The 21,167-nt window shown below is 41.6% G+C and overlaps 1 protein-coding gene across 16 annotated transcripts in view; it reads left to right on the forward strand.

Moving 5' to 3' along the window:
* tns1b (tensin 1b) overlaps positions 1-19,997 on the forward strand; it is a 312,092-nt gene extending 292,095 nt beyond the window's left edge. For 15 of the 16 annotated variants that reach the window (XM_014164404.2, XM_014164411.2, XM_014164409.2 and 12 more), the window contains 8 exons: positions 434-529; positions 8,489-8,566; positions 8,686-8,757; positions 8,901-8,927; positions 10,270-10,438; positions 10,681-10,749; positions 12,123-12,152; positions 17,042-19,997. In XM_014164404.2, coding sequence (XP_014019879.1) covers positions 434-529; positions 8,489-8,566; positions 8,686-8,757; positions 8,901-8,927; positions 10,270-10,438; positions 10,681-10,749; positions 12,123-12,152; positions 17,042-17,183 — 683 coding nt within the window. In that variant the 3' untranslated portion in view covers positions 17,184-19,997. The remainder of the gene's footprint in view (positions 1-433; positions 530-8,488; positions 8,567-8,685; positions 8,758-8,900; positions 8,928-10,269; positions 10,439-10,680; positions 10,750-12,122; positions 12,153-17,041) is intronic. The other variant, XM_014164408.2, reaches the window with a different exon arrangement.
* Positions 19,998-21,167: the final 1,170 nt, after the last annotated feature.

Below are 21,167 nucleotides of genomic sequence, written 5' to 3' on the forward strand. Positions count from 1 at the left end.
TTTTGTGAACTGTAAAGAACCATTGATTAGCTAAAGTCATTATGGTTACACCTAGAACCATCACCCTTCCCAAAGAACCCTTGAGTAAACCTCCTTTTTTTGTGTGTGCACACAAAGGGAGGAGAATGTTCTAGGTCAACACTGTGCACGCACGGACACACACACACACGAAGGGAGGAGAATGTTGTAAGCACAGTTTATTTTTCTGCCAAGAGGCCAATCTTAACTAGCCACTTAGCTCATCCTAGAACATTCCATTAAAAATCCGATTTTAGTCTCTGTTTTGGCCTGTTGTCAGGTGGGGTAAAGAAAGAAGTCTATAAAATATAATACCTTCCCATATGAGGTGATGTCTACATACCATAAATGGGCTCACCGGTGTGTTGTTCTTTTGTTTTCCCTATATTGTTTTGCCCTTCGGGGGCCCCTGTAGCTGGTGACAACACTAATGAGCTGGTGAGGCACTTCCTGATTGAGACAAGTCCTAAGGGAGTGAAGCTGAAGGGATGTCCCAACGAACCTTATTTTGGTGAGTCACCTTTAACCCCTACACACACACATATGCATGCGCATAGCTGCAGTAAGTAGTTTGGGGGTGGGGGTGTTGTGATTTATTTTGTTGATGGGGGGTGCTGACATTTTTGGAGGGCCAGCACTACAGACAGCTATATGGGTCTGCTAATACAGGTATAGTAAAGGCCCAATGCACTACTTTTGTGAACAAAATAATTTTTTACAAAAATATATATATTTTTATTCCTATCTTTCAAGGGGTGCTACAGCACCCGCAGAAACCCTATTACCCGTGGCTATGTGCACACTCACACAGAGGGAAAAAAGGAGAGCATTGGAGGAGGAGATCCAAGGTTTTTCTTCTGCACGGATATTCTCTCCCAATACTCTCCTCGCTTCACTCTGACGTTTTGATAGGGAAGTGGGGAGAGGACAGAAGGATTCAAGAACGTTGATAGAATCTTTTTTCAGACCTATCAGAACTGGTCCTTCTGACAACATTTACATTTACATTTACATTTAAGTCATTTAGCAGACGCTCTTATCCAGAGCGACTTACAAAATGGTGCATTCACCTTATGATATCCAGTGGAACAACCACTTTACAATAGTGCATCTAAATATTTTAAGGGGTTAGAAGGATTACTTTATCCTATCCTAGGTATTCCTTAAAGAGGTGGGGTTTCAGGTGTCTCCGGAAGGTGGTGATTGACTCCGCTGTCCTGGCGTCGTGAGGGAGCTTGTTCCACCATTGGGTTGCCAGAGCAGCGAACAGTTTTGACTGGGCTGAGCGGGAACTGTGCTTCCTCAGAGGTAGGGGGGCCAGCAGGCCAGTGGTGGATGAACGCAGTGCCCTTGTTTGGGTGTAGGGCCTGATCAGAGCCTGAAGGTATGGAGGTGTCGTTCCCTTCACAGCTCCGTAGGCAATCACCATGGTCTTGTAGCGGATGCGAGCTTCAACTGGAAGCCAGTGGAGAGAGCGGAGGAGCGGGGTGACGTGAGAGAACTTGGGAAGGTTGAACACCAGACGGGCTGCGGCGTTCTGGATGAGTTGTAGGGGTTTAATGGCACAGGCAGGGAGCCCAGCCAACAGCGAGTTGCAGTAATCCAGACGGGAGATGACAAGTGCCTGGATTAGGACCTGCGCCGCTTCCTGTGTGAGGCAGGGTCGTACTCTGCGAATGTTGTAGAGCATGAACCTACAGGATCGGGTCACCGCCTTGATGTTAGTGGAGAACGATAGGGTGTTGTCCAGGATCACGCCAAGGTTCTTAGCACTCTGGGAGGAGGACACAAGGGAGTTGTCAACCGTGATGGCGAGATCATGGAACGGGGAGTCCTTCCCCGGGAGGAAGAGCAGCTCCGTCTTGCCGAGGTTCAGCTTGAGCTGGTGATCCGTCATCCACACTGATATGTCTGACAGACATGCAGAGATGTGATTCGCCGCCTGGTTATCAGAAGGGGGAAAGGAGAAGATTAATTGTGTGTCGTCTGCATAGCAATGATAGGAGAGACCATGTGAGGATATGACAGAGCCAAGTGACTTGGTGTATAGCGAGAATAGGAGAGGGCCTAGAACAGAGCCCTGGGGGACACCAGTGGTGAGAGCGCATGGTGCGGAGACAGATTCTCGGCACGCCACCTGGTAGGAGCGACCTGTCAGGTAGGACGCAATCCAAGCGTGGGCCGCGCCGGAGATGCCCAACTTGGAGAGGGTGGAGAGGAGGATCTGATGGTTCACAGTATCAAAGGCAGCAGATAGGTCTAGAAGTATGAGAGCAGAGGAGAGAGAGTTAGCTTTAGCAGTGCGGAGAGCCTCCGTGACACAGAGAAGAGCAGTCTCAGTTGAATGCCCAGTCTTGAAACCTGACTGATTAGGATCAAGAAGGTCATTCTGAGAGAGATAGCAGGAGAGCTGGCCAAGGACGGCACGTTCAAGAGTTTTGGAGAGAAAAGAAAGAAGGGATACTGGTCTGTAGTTGTTGACATCGGAGGGATCGAGTGTAGGTTTTTTCAGAAGGGGTGCAGCTCTCGCTCTCTTGAAGACGGAAGGGACGTAGCCAGCGGTCAAGGATGAGTTGATGAGCGAGGTGAGGAAGGGGAGAAGGTCTGGAGAAGAAATGGTCTGGAGAAGAGAGGAGGGGATAGGGTCAAGTGGGCAGGTTGTTGGGGACCGGCCGTCACAAGACGCGAGATTTCATCTGGAGAGAGAGGGGAGAAAGAGGTCAAAGCACAGGGTAGGGCAGTGTGAGCAGGACCAGCGGTGTCGTTTGACTTAGCAAACGAGGATCGGATATCGTCAACCTTCTTTTCAAAATGGTTGACGAAGTCATCCGCAGAGAGGGAGGAGGGGGGGTGGGGGAGGAGGATTCAGGAGGGAGGAGAAGGTAGCAAAGAGCTTCCTAGGGTTAGAGGCAGATGCTTGGAATTTAGAGTGGTAGAAAGTGGCTTTAGCAGCAGAGACAGAAGAGGAGAATGTAGAGAGGAGTGAGTGAAAGGATGCCAGGTCCGCAGGGGAGGCGAGTTTTCCTCCATTTCCGCTCGGCTGCCCGGAGCCCTGTTCTGTGAGCTCGTAGTGAGTCGTCGAGCCACGGAGCAGGAGGGGAGGACCGAGCCGGCCTGGAGGATAGGGGACAGAGAAAATCAAAGGATGCAGAAAGGGAGGAGAGGAGGGTTGAGGAGGCAGAATCAGGAGATAGGTTGGAGAAGGTTTGAGCAGAGGGAAGAGATGATAGGATGGAAGAGGAGAGAGTAGCGGGAGAGAGAGAGCGAAGGTTGGGACGACGCAATACCATCCGAGTAGGGGCAGAGTGAGAAGTGTTGGATGAGAGCAAGAGGGAAAAGGATACAAGGTAGTGGTCGGAGATTTGGAGGGGAGTTGCAATGAGATTAGTGGAAGAACAGCATCTAGTAAAGATGAGGTCAAGCGTATTGCCTGCCTTGTGAGTAGGGGGGGAAGGTGAGAGGGTGAGGTCAAAAGAGGAGAGGAGTGGAAAGAAGGAGGCAGAGAGGAATGAGTCAAAGGTAGACGTGGGGAGGTTAACCTCTATGGGCTAGGTGGGACGCTAGCGTGCCACCCGTGGTGCACTCCATCAACAGCAGGTGCATTTCAAGAGCGGCAAATTTGAATCCAAATAAATGTCAAAATTCAAATTTTTCAAAAATACAACTATTTTACACCATTTGAAAGATAAACATCTCCTTAATCTAACCACGTTTTACGATTTCAAAAAGGTTTTACGGCGAAAGCATAAATTTAGAGTATGTTAGGACAGTACATTTACAAGAGTTGTGTGTAATGTTTTGTCAAGTCAAAGACAGGGTCACCAAAACCATAAAACCAGCTAAAATGATGCACTAACCTTTTACAATCTCCATCAGATGACACTCCTAGGACATTATGTTAGACAATGCATGCATTTTTAGTTCTATCAAGTTCATATTTATATCCAAAAACAGCGTTTTACTATGGCATTGATGTTGAGGAAATCGTTTCCCTCCAATAACCGGCAGTCAAGTCAGCGTCACAAATTAAATAATTAAAATTAGAAAACATTGGTAAAATATTATATTGTCATTTAAAGAATTATAGATTTACATCTCTTGAACGCAATCAACTTGCCAGATTTAAAAATAACCTTACTGGGAAATCACACTTTGCAATAATCTGAGCACTGCGCCCAGAAAAATACGCGTTGTGATACAGACTAGACGTCATGTTGGGGAGATCTAAAATCGAAAATACTATGTAAATAATCCATTACCTTTGATTCTCTTCATCAGATGTCACTTCCAGGTATCACAGGTCCATAACGAATGTAGTTTTGTTCAAAAAAGCTCATAATTTATGTCCAAAAATCTCCGTCTTGTTAGCACATGATCTAAGCCAGCCGGACTTCTCGTCATGAACGAGGGGAAAAAGTATATTTACGTTCGTTCAAACATGTCAAACGTTGTATAGCATAAATCATTAGGGCCTTTTTAACCAGAACATGAATAATATTCAAGGTGGACGAATGCATACTCTTTTATAACGTATTGGAACGAGGGTACCCAACATGAACTCGCGCGCCAGGTGTCTAATGGGACATCATCGTTCCATGGCTCTTGTTCGGTCAGATCTCCCTCCAGAAGACTCAAAACACTTTGTAAAGGCTGGTGACATCTAGTGGAAGCAATAGGAAGTGCCAAAATATTCCTCAGCCCCTGTGTTTTTCAATGGGATAGGTTTAAAGTCAATACAACACATCAGGTATCCACTTCCTGTCAGAAAATGTCTCAGGGTTTTGCCTGCCAAATGAGTTCTGTTATACTCACAGACACCATTCAAACAGTTTTAGAAACTTTAGAGTGTTTTCTATCCATATATAATAAGTATATGCATATTCTAGTTACTGGGTAGGATTAGTAACCAGATTAAATCGGGTACATTTTTTTTATCCAGACGTGCAAATGCTGCCCCCTAGCCCTAACAGGTTAAAGTCACCCAGAACTGTGAGAGGTGAGCCATCCTCAGGAAAGGAACTTATCAAGGCGTCAAGCTCATTGATGAACTCTCCAAGGGAACCTGGAGGGCGATAAATGATAAGGATGTTAAGCTTGAAAGGGCTGGTAACTGTGACAGCATGGAATTCAAATGAGGAGATAGACAGATGGGTCAGGGGAGAAAGAGAGAATGTCCACTTGGGAGAGATGAGGATTCCAGTGCCACCACCCCGCTGGCTCGATGCTCTAGGGGTATGCGAGAACACGTGGGCAGACGAAGAGAGAGCAGTAGGAGTAGCAGTGTTATCTGTGGTAATCCATGTTTCTGTCAGCGCCAGGAAGTCTAGGGACTGGAGGGTAGCATATGCTGAGATGAACTCAGCCTTGTTGGCTGCAGACCGGCAGTTCCAGAGGCTGCCGGAGACCTGGAACTCCACGTGGGTCGTGCGCGCTGGGACCACCAGGTTGGAGTGGCAGCGGCCACGCGGTGTGAAGCGTTTGTATGGCCTGTGCAGAGAGGAGAGAACAGGGATAGACAGACACATAGTTGACAAGCTACAGAAGTGTTGTTTCTTGTATTATTGTCTCCTGTGTCTTTAGAGAACTGTTTCACTTTGATATCCTTTTTCTTCTGTCCTGATTTTCTCTTTCTTTTCTTCTGTTAACTAGATATTCTTTGTTGTTCTTCGTTAGCTAGCTAGCTTCTTCCAAAAGAGTCCCTAGCAACTGCTTAGCAACTGGTAAACAATTCAGCTAGCTAAGATAACTACAATTTTATGAAAAATAGTTATTTTTCAAAAGCCTATCTTCTTTGTTTGTTGCTTGTTTTTTCTCCTATTCAGTCTTGCAGTTTTCTTTTGCTTTTTTCCGATGTACTTCACTCTAAAAACCATGTACATTTCAATATTTGTAGGAGCTCATTTTTCAGCTGCTGCTGCTCAAATTGGAGTTCCGGACAACAACATGGCTTGTTTCTCAGATTGTGTAACGGGGGAGGAGTGAGCTCCAGACATGAGTTTCATGATGTGGTTTGGGTGACTAACTCTTACTCTGGGCTGTGTTGGTCTAATGACTTTGATCCCCTCTGTGCTCCCCGTGTCCCAGCCTTTGAAAGAGTATCCGTTCTCCCAGCCCATCATGTGTAATCCTAATTATAGTATGGGATCAGTTAAAGTAATTTAGTACGGTTCAAATGCACCCTCCTCTAATTTAATCCGCAGACCACATTGCGTGTGTGTGTGTGTGTGTGTGTGTGTGTGTGTGTGTGTGTGTGTGTGTGTGTGTGTGTGTGTGTGTGTGTGTGTGTGTGTTTGCATGTGTACAGTGGTGGAAAACGTACTCAATTGTCATACTTGAGTAAAAGTAAAGATACCTTAATAGAAAATGACTTAAGTAAATGGGAAAGTCACCCAGTAAAATACTACATGAGTAAAAGTCTAAAAGTATTTGGCTTTCAGTATACTTACGTATCAAAAGTAAATGGAATTGCTAAAATGTACTTAAGTATCAAAAGTGAAAGTATAAATTATTTCAAATTCCTTATATTAAGCAAACCAGACCGCACAATGTTCTTGTTTTTTATTGACGGATAGCCAGGGGAACACTCCAACACTCAGGCATCATTTACAAACGAAGCATTTGTGTTTAGTGAGTCCACCAGGTCAGAGGCAGTAGGGATGACCAGGGATGTTCTCTTGATAAGTGTGTGAATTGGACCATTTTCCTGTCAAAATGTACTTTTGGGTGTCAGGGAAAATGTATGGAGTAAAAAGTACAGTATTTTCTTTAGGAATGTAGTGAAGTAAAAGTAAAAGTTGCCAAAAAAATAAATAGTAAAGGACAGATACCCCCCAAAAATACTTAAGTAGTACTTTAAAGTATTTTACACCACTGCATGTGTATAAATGAGGGGCTGGAAGGAGTTATCAGCATAAGGGACAAGGCTTTTTTCCCCCCATCCTTCAGGTGCAAAAGGATGATAGCAAGATCAAAAAAAGTATGATAACATAGGGCTGGGTGGCTTACGTAAGCTGCAAAGCATGCGGCTACAGGAGCCTTGTGTAAGATCATTTTGAGAAGGTGCGGGGGAGCCTAGCTAGCTCCAGACCAGGGTTCAAATACTATTTGAAATCTTTGAAATATGTTTTCATTTGCTTTAGCCTGCCTGCAGTGCCAGTTATTTCAAATAGTATTTGAACCCAGAGCTGGTAGCTAGCTATTTTCCCTTCCACATCTGAGCTGTTGTTAAATGAAGGCAATTTTCACAGTGTCAAATCTAGATATGAAATACTGTATGCATGTGTGTGTTAGACTCCTCTTACTGAGAACCACAGGGAGATGGCTACTGGCCCAAGCACACATTTAGAGATGACTTAACAAGTCAGCCAGCATCAGTCTAAAAATGGGCCTCTTGAAGGAACCTTATCCTCTAGACTATTTATTGAATTTGTCGTAGCGTTTGCTGTCATTAAATGTGAAGACTGTATATTATCAACTAAATTCTCTATGTGTAATTATTCCGTAATTCAACGAATCACGGAATAGTAATTAACTAGGAAGTCGGGGCACCACGGAAAAATGTTGTTTATAGAGTTCCAATTTCCCGAATATAATTCTTCAGATATTTTCATATCTTATCGATTACAGTCACTTATTAATGTATTATTACCTCATCAGTCATATTCTGAATGTCGCAAACCATTGGATATCTGCACGAACCCTAGCAACCCTAGCATTGGTTACTGACATGATACACTGAAAGTCCCTAGTGGGATATGCCAATATGACGGCTTGGTAGACAAAGAGAGGATTCACTGTAATACAGTTGATAACTACACTATGCTAACGCTTTTAACATGAACAGCCGCTCAAAAGGGCCACGTCGTGACAAATTATTTTCTAAAGGGAGGGATGTGGGGTTAAATTAGACACTGGTGCTGATTTTTGACTCTAACACAAGTGTTATAATATACACCATGATGTTATACTAAGGAAATAGTGTTTCTATAGCTAGGGCTGAGAGTGAGGACTTGTGAAGAGCAGAATCAACAACCTCTGCATAATTAAAACAGTTGCTTTGTGGGAAGGTATTAAACATCGAAGGCGTAAACCCATGTTCACAATTAGCGATTGTTACCTGTATGTAAATGTCACCTGAAATGCCCCAACAGCCTTTCGTTGGCACCAAGTCAGAGCAGGTTCACTGAGGCCATGGCCCAGTGAGTCCCAGGTGCTGAGCCGTGGAGTTAATAACACAAAAGTATGAGGCTTTTTGGTAAAACACTGGGGTAAATCCATAGTGGAAATGCACCATGGGTGTGTGAGTGTGGGTATGGGGTGAGTGTGGGTATGGGTATGGTGCGAGTGTGGGAATGGGGTACGTGTGAAAGTGTGAGTCCAGGGTGTGTGATCAGGGTGTGTGATCTTTATAGAATCTTTGTCCTGTTGGCACGACTAATACTAATCTCTCTTTGTGTTGGTGTCTCTCTAGGATGTCTGTCCGCTCTGGTGTACCAGCACGCCATGACTCCACAGGCCCTGCCCTGTAAACTGGTCATTCCTACCAGAGGTGAGGCCAGGAGAGTGTGTGCGTGCGTGCGTGTATTCTTGAATGGATATGTACATGGATATATATACAACAATGTGGTGTGAGGAATTTCTGCAGAATCTGCTTCTGCTGCGTTTCAGATATCCACGAGGATGTGCCGGATATTGCCACACCAACCAACCCGGCAGCTGAACTCCTCAAACAAGGAGCCGGTAAGAAGCAATATCTCAGTCAGCAGTTTTGCTGAGCACTACGTAACAGAAAGATAATCTAAATGACTTTATTTGTTGTGACATACTCTGAACCATTCCACTGTTCTCCCCCCACTGGTGACATCACCTCGGTGTCACTATAGGGCAGAGGGCCCCTGCTGACTCCCATGGTAAACCCTGTGTCCTTTCGTTTGAATTTGTCTTCCTGATATGTGACTGTTGGTCCTTGACTGCTGCATTCTAGCCCAGATCCATGATGTCTACCTCAGAAGTCTGTGCATGAGTGTGCGTGAGTGTACGTGGGCGCGCGCGTGTGTTTGTCTCTTTCTCCATCTAATAGACAACAACAATGCACCTGTCCAGCTTTCTGCCTGATATGTTTTCTGTCCGATGTCTTTTTTTCCCAGCCTTGTCCCAGAATGCATGTGCCGTCCTTAGAGCAATGGAAATGTGTTGCATGGAAATACAGATGACACTTTTTTTTGAATATCTGCTGAGATGCAGAACTATAAAGCCACTAATACCAATGTGATATATGTCTTGTCTCCATGTATGAAATTATTCCCTTAACTGCATTGAAAACTGTCAAGAATGTACTGTATTGCTTTTTGGCATTAAACTGCTGTACTACATAGTATACACTGATGAATGGAGTTTTGTAATAGATCTTTTTTTTTAAATTAATTTTATTTGACCTTTATTTAACCAGGTAGGCTAGTTGAGAACAAGTTCTCATTTACAACTGCGACCTGGCCAAGATAAAGCAAAGCAGTATGACACAGACAACAACACAGAGTTACACATGGAGTAAACAATAAACAAGCCAATAACACAAACAAGTCAATGACACAGTAGAAAAAAAAGAAAGTCTATATACAGTGTGTGCAAAATGCATGAGGAGGTAGGCAATAAATAGGCCATAATAGCGAATAATTAGAATTTAGCAGATTAACACTGGAGTGATAAATGAGCAGATGATGATGTGCAAGTAGAGATACTGGTGTGCAAAACAGCAGAAAAGTAAATAAAATAAAAACAGGATGGGGATGAGGTAGGTAGATTGGGTGGGCTATTTACAGATGGACTATGTACAGCTGCAGCGATCGGTTAGCTGCTCAGATAGCTGATGTTTAAAGTTGGTGAGGGAAATAAAAGTTTCCAACTTCAGCGATTTTTGCAATTCGTTCCAGTCACTGGCAGCAGAGAACTGGAAGGAAAGGCGGCCAAATGAGGTGTTGGCTTTGGGGATGATCAGTGAGATATACTGTACCTGCTGGAACGTGTGCTGGAACGTTCTATCATGTTTCTCTGATCATAAGCATACATGATAAATCCTATAAATTAAACAATTGTGAACTATTGATCATGTCACTTCACAACAGAAAACAATACAACAAAACCCATATCTGTTGTAGCATTGAAGAACCAGACAGCCCATGGCATCACTTCTCGCCTCTTTCCAGTGTGAAATGCACTGTGCTGATTGGCTACACCTCTCTCTTCTTTTCCCAGCATGCAATGTATTGTACATAAACTCGGTGGACATGGAGTCTCTGACGGGACCTCAGGCCGTCGCCAAGGCCATCTCGGAGACGGTGGCTGCTGTGTCCCCGCCCACCGCCACCATCGTGCACTTCAAGGTGTCGGCCCAAGGCATCACCCTGACCGACAACCAGAGGAAGTGAGTCGGATGCACAGGCATTTGTGTATGAAATAGAGAATTACCACAAGACTGTATATTGAATTTGTAATTCTGCCCAACAATAAAACATATTTGAAACTGACTTCCAGGAAGAGCTCACTCTGACCGAGGGTTACAATTTATGCCTCTGTTCAATCCAACTTGCGTTGTAGTAGCTAGTTACGCAGTAGCCTATGAATTGCTATATTGCAATGTGCTGAAACATATATTTTTTCCTACAGGCTTTTCTTCCGGCGCCACTACCCCATCAACACTGTCACATTTTGTGATATCGACCCTCAGGAGAGAAAGTGAGTTCACTTAAGTGATAATTCCCTCGAAGACGATGTTTGGAGGATATATTTGCATGGGTGTTGTTAGGCCCAAGACGAAGTTGAGGGCCGGCAAACCGTGCCAATATATCTTCCACTGGCTTCGATGGCATTATCACTTTTATACAACGGGTTACCAACATATTCAAGTAATGATTGACATATTTTATTTAAAAACGTTATTTTAATGAATTTATTCATACTATTTCATCCATCCACAGATAGTCCCGACACAAATCTATGGTTGCTAGCCAAGCCGGATGGTCGTTCGTTCTATAGGTTCGGTTGCCTGAGACGCGACCCAGTCGTTCAGTCTATTTGTTCTGTATCTATGGACGTTACCCAGTCGTTCGTTTTAAATGTTCTATTGCCATACTGACTGGCAACGTTCTTATCCCTTGCTTGCTAGCTAGCCAACTACGGCTAACTTACAGACACGTCAAACAGTGCAGCCAGAATAACAACAAAGTAGCATAATTTGCATTTGTTCAAGCTGTTTTCTAGTGACATTTATTTGGATACATCCATAACAATGAGCTAATGAGTTCGCCTGTCAAGGAAAATGTGTTCTCTCGTCAGGACACTGTTGTTCAGTAGAGCTAGCCAGCAACACAGCTAACACAATAACTTCAAATTGAAGCTGCAAACTAGCTCCACTTCGTTTCGTTTGACCTTTCTCAATTGACATTACTTTGTGTATATATATCCATAAAAATGATGCCAGCTGATTCATGATTTCGACTGGCTGGGAAACGCTGCCTGCCTGGCTGTCTCGTCCCGACTCCCGACCTCTACCTTCATTACTATGGGACAGCTGGAGATGGAATTTGAATATTGAAACAATGTTGCAAATGTCAGAGATACAGACAACAAGGTTTATACAAATCTCTGCTGTTGAAAACTAAATGTTAGTCAAATTTTTTTTTAAGATAATGTCTAGATGCTTTTTATAGTGGAGAGCAAGTTTATAAATTGCCTGGCTGGGCTGATGAGACAGTGGATTGGGCAGTCAGATGGAACAGAGTACATAGGCCATTTAATGTCATAGATTTAGCCGGTAGTAACTTGTGGAATAGACACCGGCTGGAATGCAGTTTTAACCAATCATCATTCATCATTAGACCCACCCATTGTATAAACTGAGCTACAGCACACTAATGCTGTCCACACACATACAAACACACACACACACACACACACACACACACACCCATGTACGCGGGCAGTAATTGAAAAGCAGCAACCTCTGCTTTTTAAAATGAATGGGGCCTTTGACCTCATAATATTATATGTCATGAATATGTCATTCAAAATGTTGCGTGATAGAATACTGTTTATTTTTCTCTCTACAGGTGGAACAAACCTGAAGGGGGCACAGCCAAGTAAGTTTACATGCACCTGAGTACCATACATCTAAACCTAGTATATTTCTTTCTGTAGTTGCATATACTGTTTATAGCCCAACCACTTTAACTGAGAGTTACAGAGCAACGTTTGCCACTGAAGAAAGTTAAGCTAACTAGCTAACCGGTGGAGGTGCTTGATACTTTCAGTTAGTTGTCCGAGGATGGTTTTCACTGGTTAGAACTAGGGATTTGTTTAGCTTGACGACCATGGTCTTTGGGAGAAACAATTCACTCAGACAGACTTACCATCAGTTCGTGACCTGTGCCAAATCAAAGGCGATATTTTGGAGCTCACCCATGATATGAGGGGAAACAAGAAAGGATGTAAGCACCCCACCAATGATTCAGAGAGGAGGAATAGATGGATGGATAGGTGACTGGGCAGGGTGTGCCAACAAAACCAAGCGTTGGCAGTCACACCTTTAGAGTTTAACATGTCATGGTTTGAGGTTTTAAACTCCGGTATCATAGTTCCTATGAATTTACTGTTATGAGACTTAGGGCACAATTGGATTAAACTCCTATGTCTTTAAAGGAAGTATATCAAGTAGACAAAACACTATGACAATATCATAATCATTAATATAAGACATTTGTTGTTTACAGCCAGGGCAAGCAAAATACACTACCGTTCAAACGTTTTAGAACACCTACTCATTCCAGGGTTTTTCTTTATTTTTACTGTTTTTTTTACATTGTAGAATAATAGTGAAGACATTAAAACTATGAAATAACACGTATGGAATCATGTAGTAACCAAGAAAGTGTTAAATAAATCAAAATATGTTATATTTGAGATTCTTCAAATAGCCACCCTTTGCCTCGATGACAGCTTTGCACACTCTTGGCATTCTCCCAACCAGCTTCATGAGGTAGTCACCTGGAATGCATTTCAATTAACAGGTGTGCCTTCTTAAAAGTTAATTTGTGGAATTTCTTTCCTTCTTAAGCCAATCAGTTGTGTTGTGACAAGGTTATACAGAAAATAGCCCAATTTGGTAAAAGACCAAGTCCATATTATGGCAAGAACAGCTCAAATAAGCAAAGAGAAACGACAATGTATCATTGCTTGCGTCCCACCTAGTCAACAGCCAGTGGAATCGCGTGGCGCGAAATACAAATACCTAAAAAATGCTATAACTTCAATTTCTCAAACATATGACTATTTCACACCATTTTAAAGACAAGACTCTCGTTAATCTAACCACATTGTCCGATTTCAAAAAGGCTTTACAGCGAAAGCAAAACATTAGATTATGTCAGGAGAGTACCCTGCCAAAAATAATCACACAGCCATTTTCAAAGCAAGCATATATGTCACTAAAACCAAAACCACAGCTAAATGCAGCACTAACCTTTGATGATCTTCATCAGATGACACTCCTAGGACATTATGTTATACAATACATGCATGTTTTGTTCAATCAAGTTCATATTTATATCAAAAACCAGCTTTTTACATTAGCATGTGATGTTCAGAACTAGCATACCCACCACAAACTTCCGGTGAATTTGCTAAATTACTCATGATTAATGTTCACAAAATACATAACAATTATTTAAAGAATTATAGATACAGAACTCCATTATGCAATCGCGGTGTCAGATTTTAACCTCTCTAGGCTAGGCGGGACGAATTCGTCCCACCTACGTAACAGCCACTGCTATCCTGTGGCGCGATTTTCAAAACCTTAAAAATCCTATTACTTCAATTTCTCAAACATATGACTATTTTACAGCCATTTAAAGACAAGACTCTCGTTAATCTAACCACACTGTCCGATTTCAAAAAGGCTTTACAACGAAAGCAAAACATTAGATTATGTCAGCAGAGTACCAAGCCAGAAATAATCAGACACCCATTTTTCAAGCCAGCATATAATGTCACCAAAACCCAGAAGACAGCTAAATGCAGCACTCACCTTTGATGATCTTCATCAGATGAGAACCCTAGGACATTATGTTATACAATACATGCATGTTTTGTTCAATCAAGTTCATATTTATATCAAAAACCAGCTTTTTACATTAGCATGTGACGTTCAGAACTAGCATACCCCCCGCAAACTTCCGGGGAATTCGCTAACATTTTACTAAATTACTCACGATAAACGTTCACAAAAAGCATAACAATTATTTTAAGAATTATAGATACAGACCTCCTCTATGCACTCGATATGTCCGATTTTAAAATAGCTTTTTGGTGAAAGCACATTTTGCAATATTCTAAGTACATAGCCCAGGCATCACGGGCTCGCTATTTAGACACCCGGCAAGTTTAGCACTCACCATAATCATATTTACTATTATAAAAGTTTCATTACCTTTTGTTGTCTTCGTCAGAATACACACCCAGGACTGCTACTTCAATAACAAATGTTGGTTTGGTCCAAAATAATCCATCGTTATATCCGAATAGCGGCGTTTTGTTCGTGCGTTCCAGACACTATCCGAAATAGTAAAGAAGTGTCACGCGCATGGCGCAATTCGTGACAATAAAATTCTAAGTATTCCATTACCGTACTTCGAAGCATGTCAACCGCTGTTTAAAATCAATTTTTACGACATTTTTCTCGTAGAAAAGCGATAATATTCCGACAGGGAATCTCCTTTTCGGCAAACAGAGGAAAAAATCCCAAAGGCGGGGGCGGTCGGGGTCACGCGCATGAGCCAGTGTCTCTTGATCGGCCACTTGAGAAAGGCGATAATGTGTTTCAGCCTGGGGCTGGAATGACGACATTCTGTTTTTTCCCGGGCTCTGAGCGCCTATGGACGACGTGGGAAGTGTCACGTTAGAGCAGAGATCCTTAGTAAATGATAGAGATGGAAAAGAAGTTCAACAAATGGTCAGACAGGCCACTTCCTGTAAAGGAATCTCTCAGGTTTTGACCTGCCATTTGAGTTCTGTTATACTCACAGACACCATTCAAACAGTTTTAGAAAATTTAGGGTGTTTTCTATCCATATGTAATAAGTATATGCATATTCTAGTTACTGGGTAGGAGTGGTAACCAGATTAAATCGGGTATGTTTTTTATCCAGCCGTGTAAATGCTGCCCCCTAGCCCTAACAGGTTAAAATAGCTTTTCGGTGAAAGCACATTTTGCAATATTCTGAGTACATAGCCCGGCCATCACGGCTAGCTATTTTGACACCCACCAAGTTTGGCCCTCACCAAACTCAGAATTACTATTAGAAAAATTGGATTACTTTTGCTGTTCTTCGTCAGAATGCACTCCCAGGACTTCTACTTCAACAACAAATGTTGTTTTGGTTCCAAATAATCCATAGTTAGATCCAAATACCTCCGTTTTGTTCGTGCGTTCAGGTCACTATCCGAAGGGTGACGCGTGAGCGCATTTCGTGACAAAAAAATTCAAAATATTCCATTACCGTACTTCGAAGCATGTCAAACGCTGTTTAAAATCAATTTTTATGCTATTTTTCTCGTAAAATAGCGATAATATTCCAACCGGGCGACGTTGTATTCATTCAAAGGCTGAAAGAAAAAAATTGTGGATTCTCATGAACACGCATCTCCAGTGTCACTGTCCCCAGGCTGACCACTCACAAATTCTCCTCAAATTCTCCCAGACACCATTCAAACAGTTTTAGAAACTTTAGAGTGTTTTCTATCCAAATCTACTAATTATATGCATATTCTTGTTTCTGTGCAAGAGTAGTAACCAGTTTAAATCGGGTACGTTTTTTATCCGGCCGTGCAAATACTGCCCCCTAGCCCCAACAGGTTTAGACATGAAGGTCAGTCAATTGAGACATTTTCAAGAACTTCGAAAGTTTCTTCAAGTGCAGTTGCAAAAACCATCAAGCGCTATGATGAAACTGGCTCTCGTGAGGACCGTCACTGGAATAGAAGACCCAGAGTTACCTCTGCTGCAGAGGATAAGTTCATTAGAGTTACCAGCCTCAGAAATTGCAGCCCATATAAATCCTTCACAGAGTTCAAGTAACAGACACATCTCAAGATCAACTGTTCAGAGGAGACTGCTTGAATCATGGTCGAATTGCTGCAAAGAAGAATATATTTTGAACACTTTTTTGCTTACTTCATGATTCTATATGTGTTATTTCATAGTTGTGATGCCTTTACCATTATTCTACAATGTAGACAAAGGTAAAAATAAAGAAAAACCCTTGAATGAGTAGGTGTTGTAAAACTTTTGACCGGTAGTGTAGCTCCAGACAAAAGCTGTCTGAGTGGCTGGTAAAGCAGCAACACTGGCTGTGGGTCCAAAATGTTTGTTTCAGATGCATGCTCATGTGAAATGCACGTAGTATGTAAAGTACCTTCTTATTCAGTCTAAGACAGTTCTCAAAATCTTCTCTGAATTGATGAAGGTGGGTTGAATATACCCTGAGAATATGGCTACATCACTGGCTCCTAGACTGAAAAGTTAGTTTCAGGTCCTGGTTACTTCAATGCAGTAAATAAGTAAAAAATGGTAACAGTGGCATGGTGTGTCTTTACCGCCTAGAGATTGACCACATAACTATAGAGATGGTAAAAAAAACTATTGAGCATAACAATATCTCTAAATGGATACAGAAAAGCATTAATGATAATGGAAGTGGGTGGACCATGCTTGAGTGATGAGTTAACTTGCCTAAGGCCTGAAGTAATAGGCTTTAGCTCAGTGGGCTAACACAGTCTTGTGGTGTGAAGACAACCAGGGTTCAAACCCATTTGCTACACACACACACACATACACACACACTTTCCATATATGATTCATATCATTTCCTACAGATTCATTTCACCAATCCAGTCCTCTCAGACTCAGAACGAGGCAAACAGAAGATACTGATTGGAGGAGACCCATTGACAGTTTCCCTTCTCTTTCTAGGTTCTTTGGGTTCGTGGCTCGGAAGCAAGGAAGCACAACTGACAACGTCAGTCACCTCTTTGCCGAGATGGACCCCGATCAGCCTGCCAGCGCTATCGTGAACTTTGTTTCCAAGGTGATGATCGGCTCGCAGAAACAATGAGCTGAACTTTTGACGACCCCTGTTTTTTGTTGTTGTTGTTGTTTTGTTCTTTTTAACCACGGACGAAATGTATGTTCTATTTTGGATTTTGTTTGTATTCTTTTGTTCTGATCTCATGTGTCACCTCTTTCCTTCTGATCTTGTCTTTTACTTGTGAGTGCACGTGGTGTTCACGCACATGTGTTCTTCTTGGAAGGACTCCTGTGTGGAGCTAACTAGGGGGATAGAGGAAGTGCAGTTTGTGGTTGTGGCAATGTGGGATGTTGGCTTTGGGGGGCCATTGTGATCTCTCTAGCAGGGTAACACAAGAACAGGAAGGATAAATTATGTCAGTGAGCATGGTTCGTTAAAAAAAGAGAAGAAGAAGTAAGGTTGTGTGACGTAAAGAAGCTATCAGGCATTTGGACTGGTCAACCAAAGATTTTTTTTAAAGCAGCCAGGGGCGAGTATTCCACTGTCGGAAGGTCTGTTGGATATTATATTTTGTAAAAAAATAAGCATTAATCAAAAAAAAATCATTTGAATTTTCTTTCTATATACAAGTACTGATACTGTATGTATGTTATTCTTAAAGAGTTTGCATCTTTGCCTTCTTCGCAAAGCGTATTCCAGGACATTTTTGCATGCTGGCGAGTTGAGCTAATGTAAATATCACGGAGTGCTTTCTGGGTAAGGCGTGGATGACTTGGGGCCTGAAATGTGTTTTTTTGGGGGGGGTTTTTGCTTTCTGTAATAAAAAAAGGAAAGAGAAAGAAAGAAGCATACCTGCTCTCTTCTACATACAGACCAAATTTGTAATGGGCAAACACACTGTTCTCCAACTTCCATTTTTCTTTTTCCCTCTTCTGTTTAACGGTTGAAGGATGGAGGATGGATAGAAGCTTGTCCAGTTCAGTCCAGCTATTCACCTACACAGTGGTATTTTAACCCCATAATCTCTTTGGTAGTTGAAATCTGCTGTTACCCTACTTCTAGACCAACCTGCAATGCACCCCTCTATGGAGAAATGTTGGTTCGGCTGAATGGAACACCCTTTGTGTATTTAACATTGATTAACATTGAAAAACTGCCACTCCTCTCCTATGAGCATCATGGAAGAACAGAGTTCACTGCTGATTTTTGAACGGTGGACGGGTTTGGGCAATGAGAGCCTATGTCCAGGTTGTTACTGCTACAGCATCAAGCGCTCTCTCTTCTCCTTTGGAAGATTGCAAATATTCTACCCTTGCAACCATCTTAGTATAGATCGAGAAAGGCCACCATCTCTACACATCAGCCTGTCAAACTTGTAACACCCACATCATACCCACAAGTAAGCTATATACATATAAATATACATATATAGATATATATAAAACTTCAACAAAATATTTATTTTTTGCTCTGTCGCTCTATGTTAACTCATATTACTTGTATACATATATTGTATAGTCTACATCAAGATTACTGAGAGTGTCAAAAGTGCATCAAAATATATATGGTGTAAAGTGTATGTATTTTAAAGCTTGTCATTGTTGTTTTGAGTATGTTTTTCCACTGCATTACTTTGTCTTTGTAGGAAACGTCCTTTGTTAGATGAGAGAAAGAGCGGCTAGGAAAGTTCTTTGTTGCAAAAGTCATGGATTCATTCAAAATGGAGACAACATTTTACGCTTATGTCCAAATGAAACAGCCTGAAATGGAATGGTCAGAGTTAAACACTTAAATATGTTCAGGTGAAATATCAACAACCATTTGTAGTTGGCAAAACAGTGAGATGATTGAAATGACTATTTCATGTAAACAGACTTGCTGTGTATGTTCTCAGAATGTTTGGAGGCAAAATATTACTTCCTCGATTACATCCTCAATCTGACATCACAGGTTTAGTAAACCTCTCCTGAGCAATTCCACATTTTGTTATATAGGGCCTACTGCCCCCATGTGGTACAACACATTTTGTTATATAGGGCCTACTTCCCTCATGTGGTAAAACTCATTTTGTTATATAGGGCCTACTGCCCCCATGTGGTAAAACACATTTTGTTATATAGGGCCTACTGCCCTCATGTGGTAAAACACATTTTGACTACCCATTGTGTTTTTACTGTAGTGTTTTAACTGTGATTTCAGCAATGACCTACAGTAGACAAGCAATACTCAAATGGGCAGTGCTTATTTACTGAATGAGGAAGAATTTTATGCCCAAATATTAGGTCAATATTTTGCTGTTTTTATTTCGTGAATGTCCTCATTCAATTCAATAATGTTCTGGAGCAGGGTAGCCGTAACTCAATGGTCAAATATACTCCAGTAAAAAAATTTAAAAAACGTAGCACTTATAAATGGGATTCTGTCATGTCAAAATACACAGAAATAGTTTGCATGTTCAGTCCACTTCTTTTAACTCAATGTTTTGTATCAACTAGGTATTTTCTGTTCAAGCTCAACTGGCTTCTTTGCTTGTTCAACTATTCACTCTTTTTCAATGAGAATCCCTCCATTTTAAATGAATCTTATTTATTGTTTTGATAGTCACAACTGAAACAATATATGTGGCAAAAACATGGTAGATTCTGCATTTGTGTATGAGCAACCTGTGATAAATGGTTGAGTAAATCACCCTCTACCACAAAACGAATGTTAGTAAACAAAAACTAATTGTGTAAGAAGTCTCCTTTGATGTATGTGTGCCCACTTTGAGGAAATAGCCTAGACTTAAAATGTGTGAATGTGCTACTATGCCTGTACAGAACCTTATGTATTTTGATTTGCTTTACGGTATGGCTTTTATTGTTTCTGAGAAAAAAACACATTAAAAAGTAATACAAATCACTCCATGTTTAAAGCATACTTGGGAATGTTATGTGCTTGTCTAATGTCTATTCACATTTAGGATGCCTGTTCATATGAAAGAGTAATACTAACTTCTGACCTTTGTTCACACACTCCTGGCTTCACCTCTGGTAGGGATCACGATTACTGCTTATACATAGGACCCACAAAATAGCTATGTTTAACCTATGTACATTTTTATTTAACTAGGCAAGTCAGTTAAGAACAAATTGTTATTTACAATGACAGCCTACCCCAGCCAGTCCCTAACGACGCTGGGCCAATTGTGTGCTGCCCTACAGGACTCCCAATCACTGCCAGATGTGATACAGCCTGGAATCAGGGTCTGTAGTGACGCCTCTAGCAATGACATGCAGTGGCTTAAACCACTGCGCCACTCAGGAGCCCATCAAATGTGTGTCCTAACATGTACATCGTACACGTCACTTCATCATACAGCCCATTTTTTCCTATCAGCCAATCAAATTCAAATCAGACAGCAACAAGGTTATTATAGTAAACTAAAGACGTGTACTAGAGAGCATATACTAGACATTCTGTCATAGAGAGCACATGTTCAACTTAATAAAAAAACAAGGGTTCAAAGGGCATTCCCATTTTAACATACAAAAAATGTACTATAGTAAGTGCCTATTAAGTGCCAAATAAATTAACAGGGTTGACAGAAAAAAGTTCGATGTCATAAATCCCTTTGTGCTAATTGAATGCAAGTTTCACTTGCATTCAATTAAGGAAATAGAAATGCTTTACCAATCTATAATTAACAGGGTTGATGTGTTATGCTCAGGCCTAGTTTCCACCATAACAACACCAGAACATTTACAAAAAGAGTACAACCAGCTCACCTGCTTTTACACTATGATTTGACCATTAGATTTTCAATGTTACTTTTCACATACATATAAAAAAAGTATAGTTTCACCATATTAAAACGAGAGTTCAATTCATATAACAGGGTTGACCTTAAAATGAGGGACAGACAAATTAATCACTAATCACATTAAATAAATTACTTTGAAAGCAACAAAATAAATAGGACTTTACAATGTTGGTGAAAACTTGGAGAAATGTTGCGGTTAAAGCTGCAATATGTAACTTTTTGGGCGAGCCGACCAAATTCACATAGAAATGTGATTTATAGATCTGTCA

This window comes from Salmo salar, chromosome ssa21 (genome assembly GCF_905237065.1).
Source record: "Salmo salar chromosome ssa21, Ssal_v3.1, whole genome shotgun sequence".
NCBI lineage: Eukaryota > Metazoa > Chordata > Actinopteri > Salmoniformes > Salmonidae > Salmo > Salmo salar.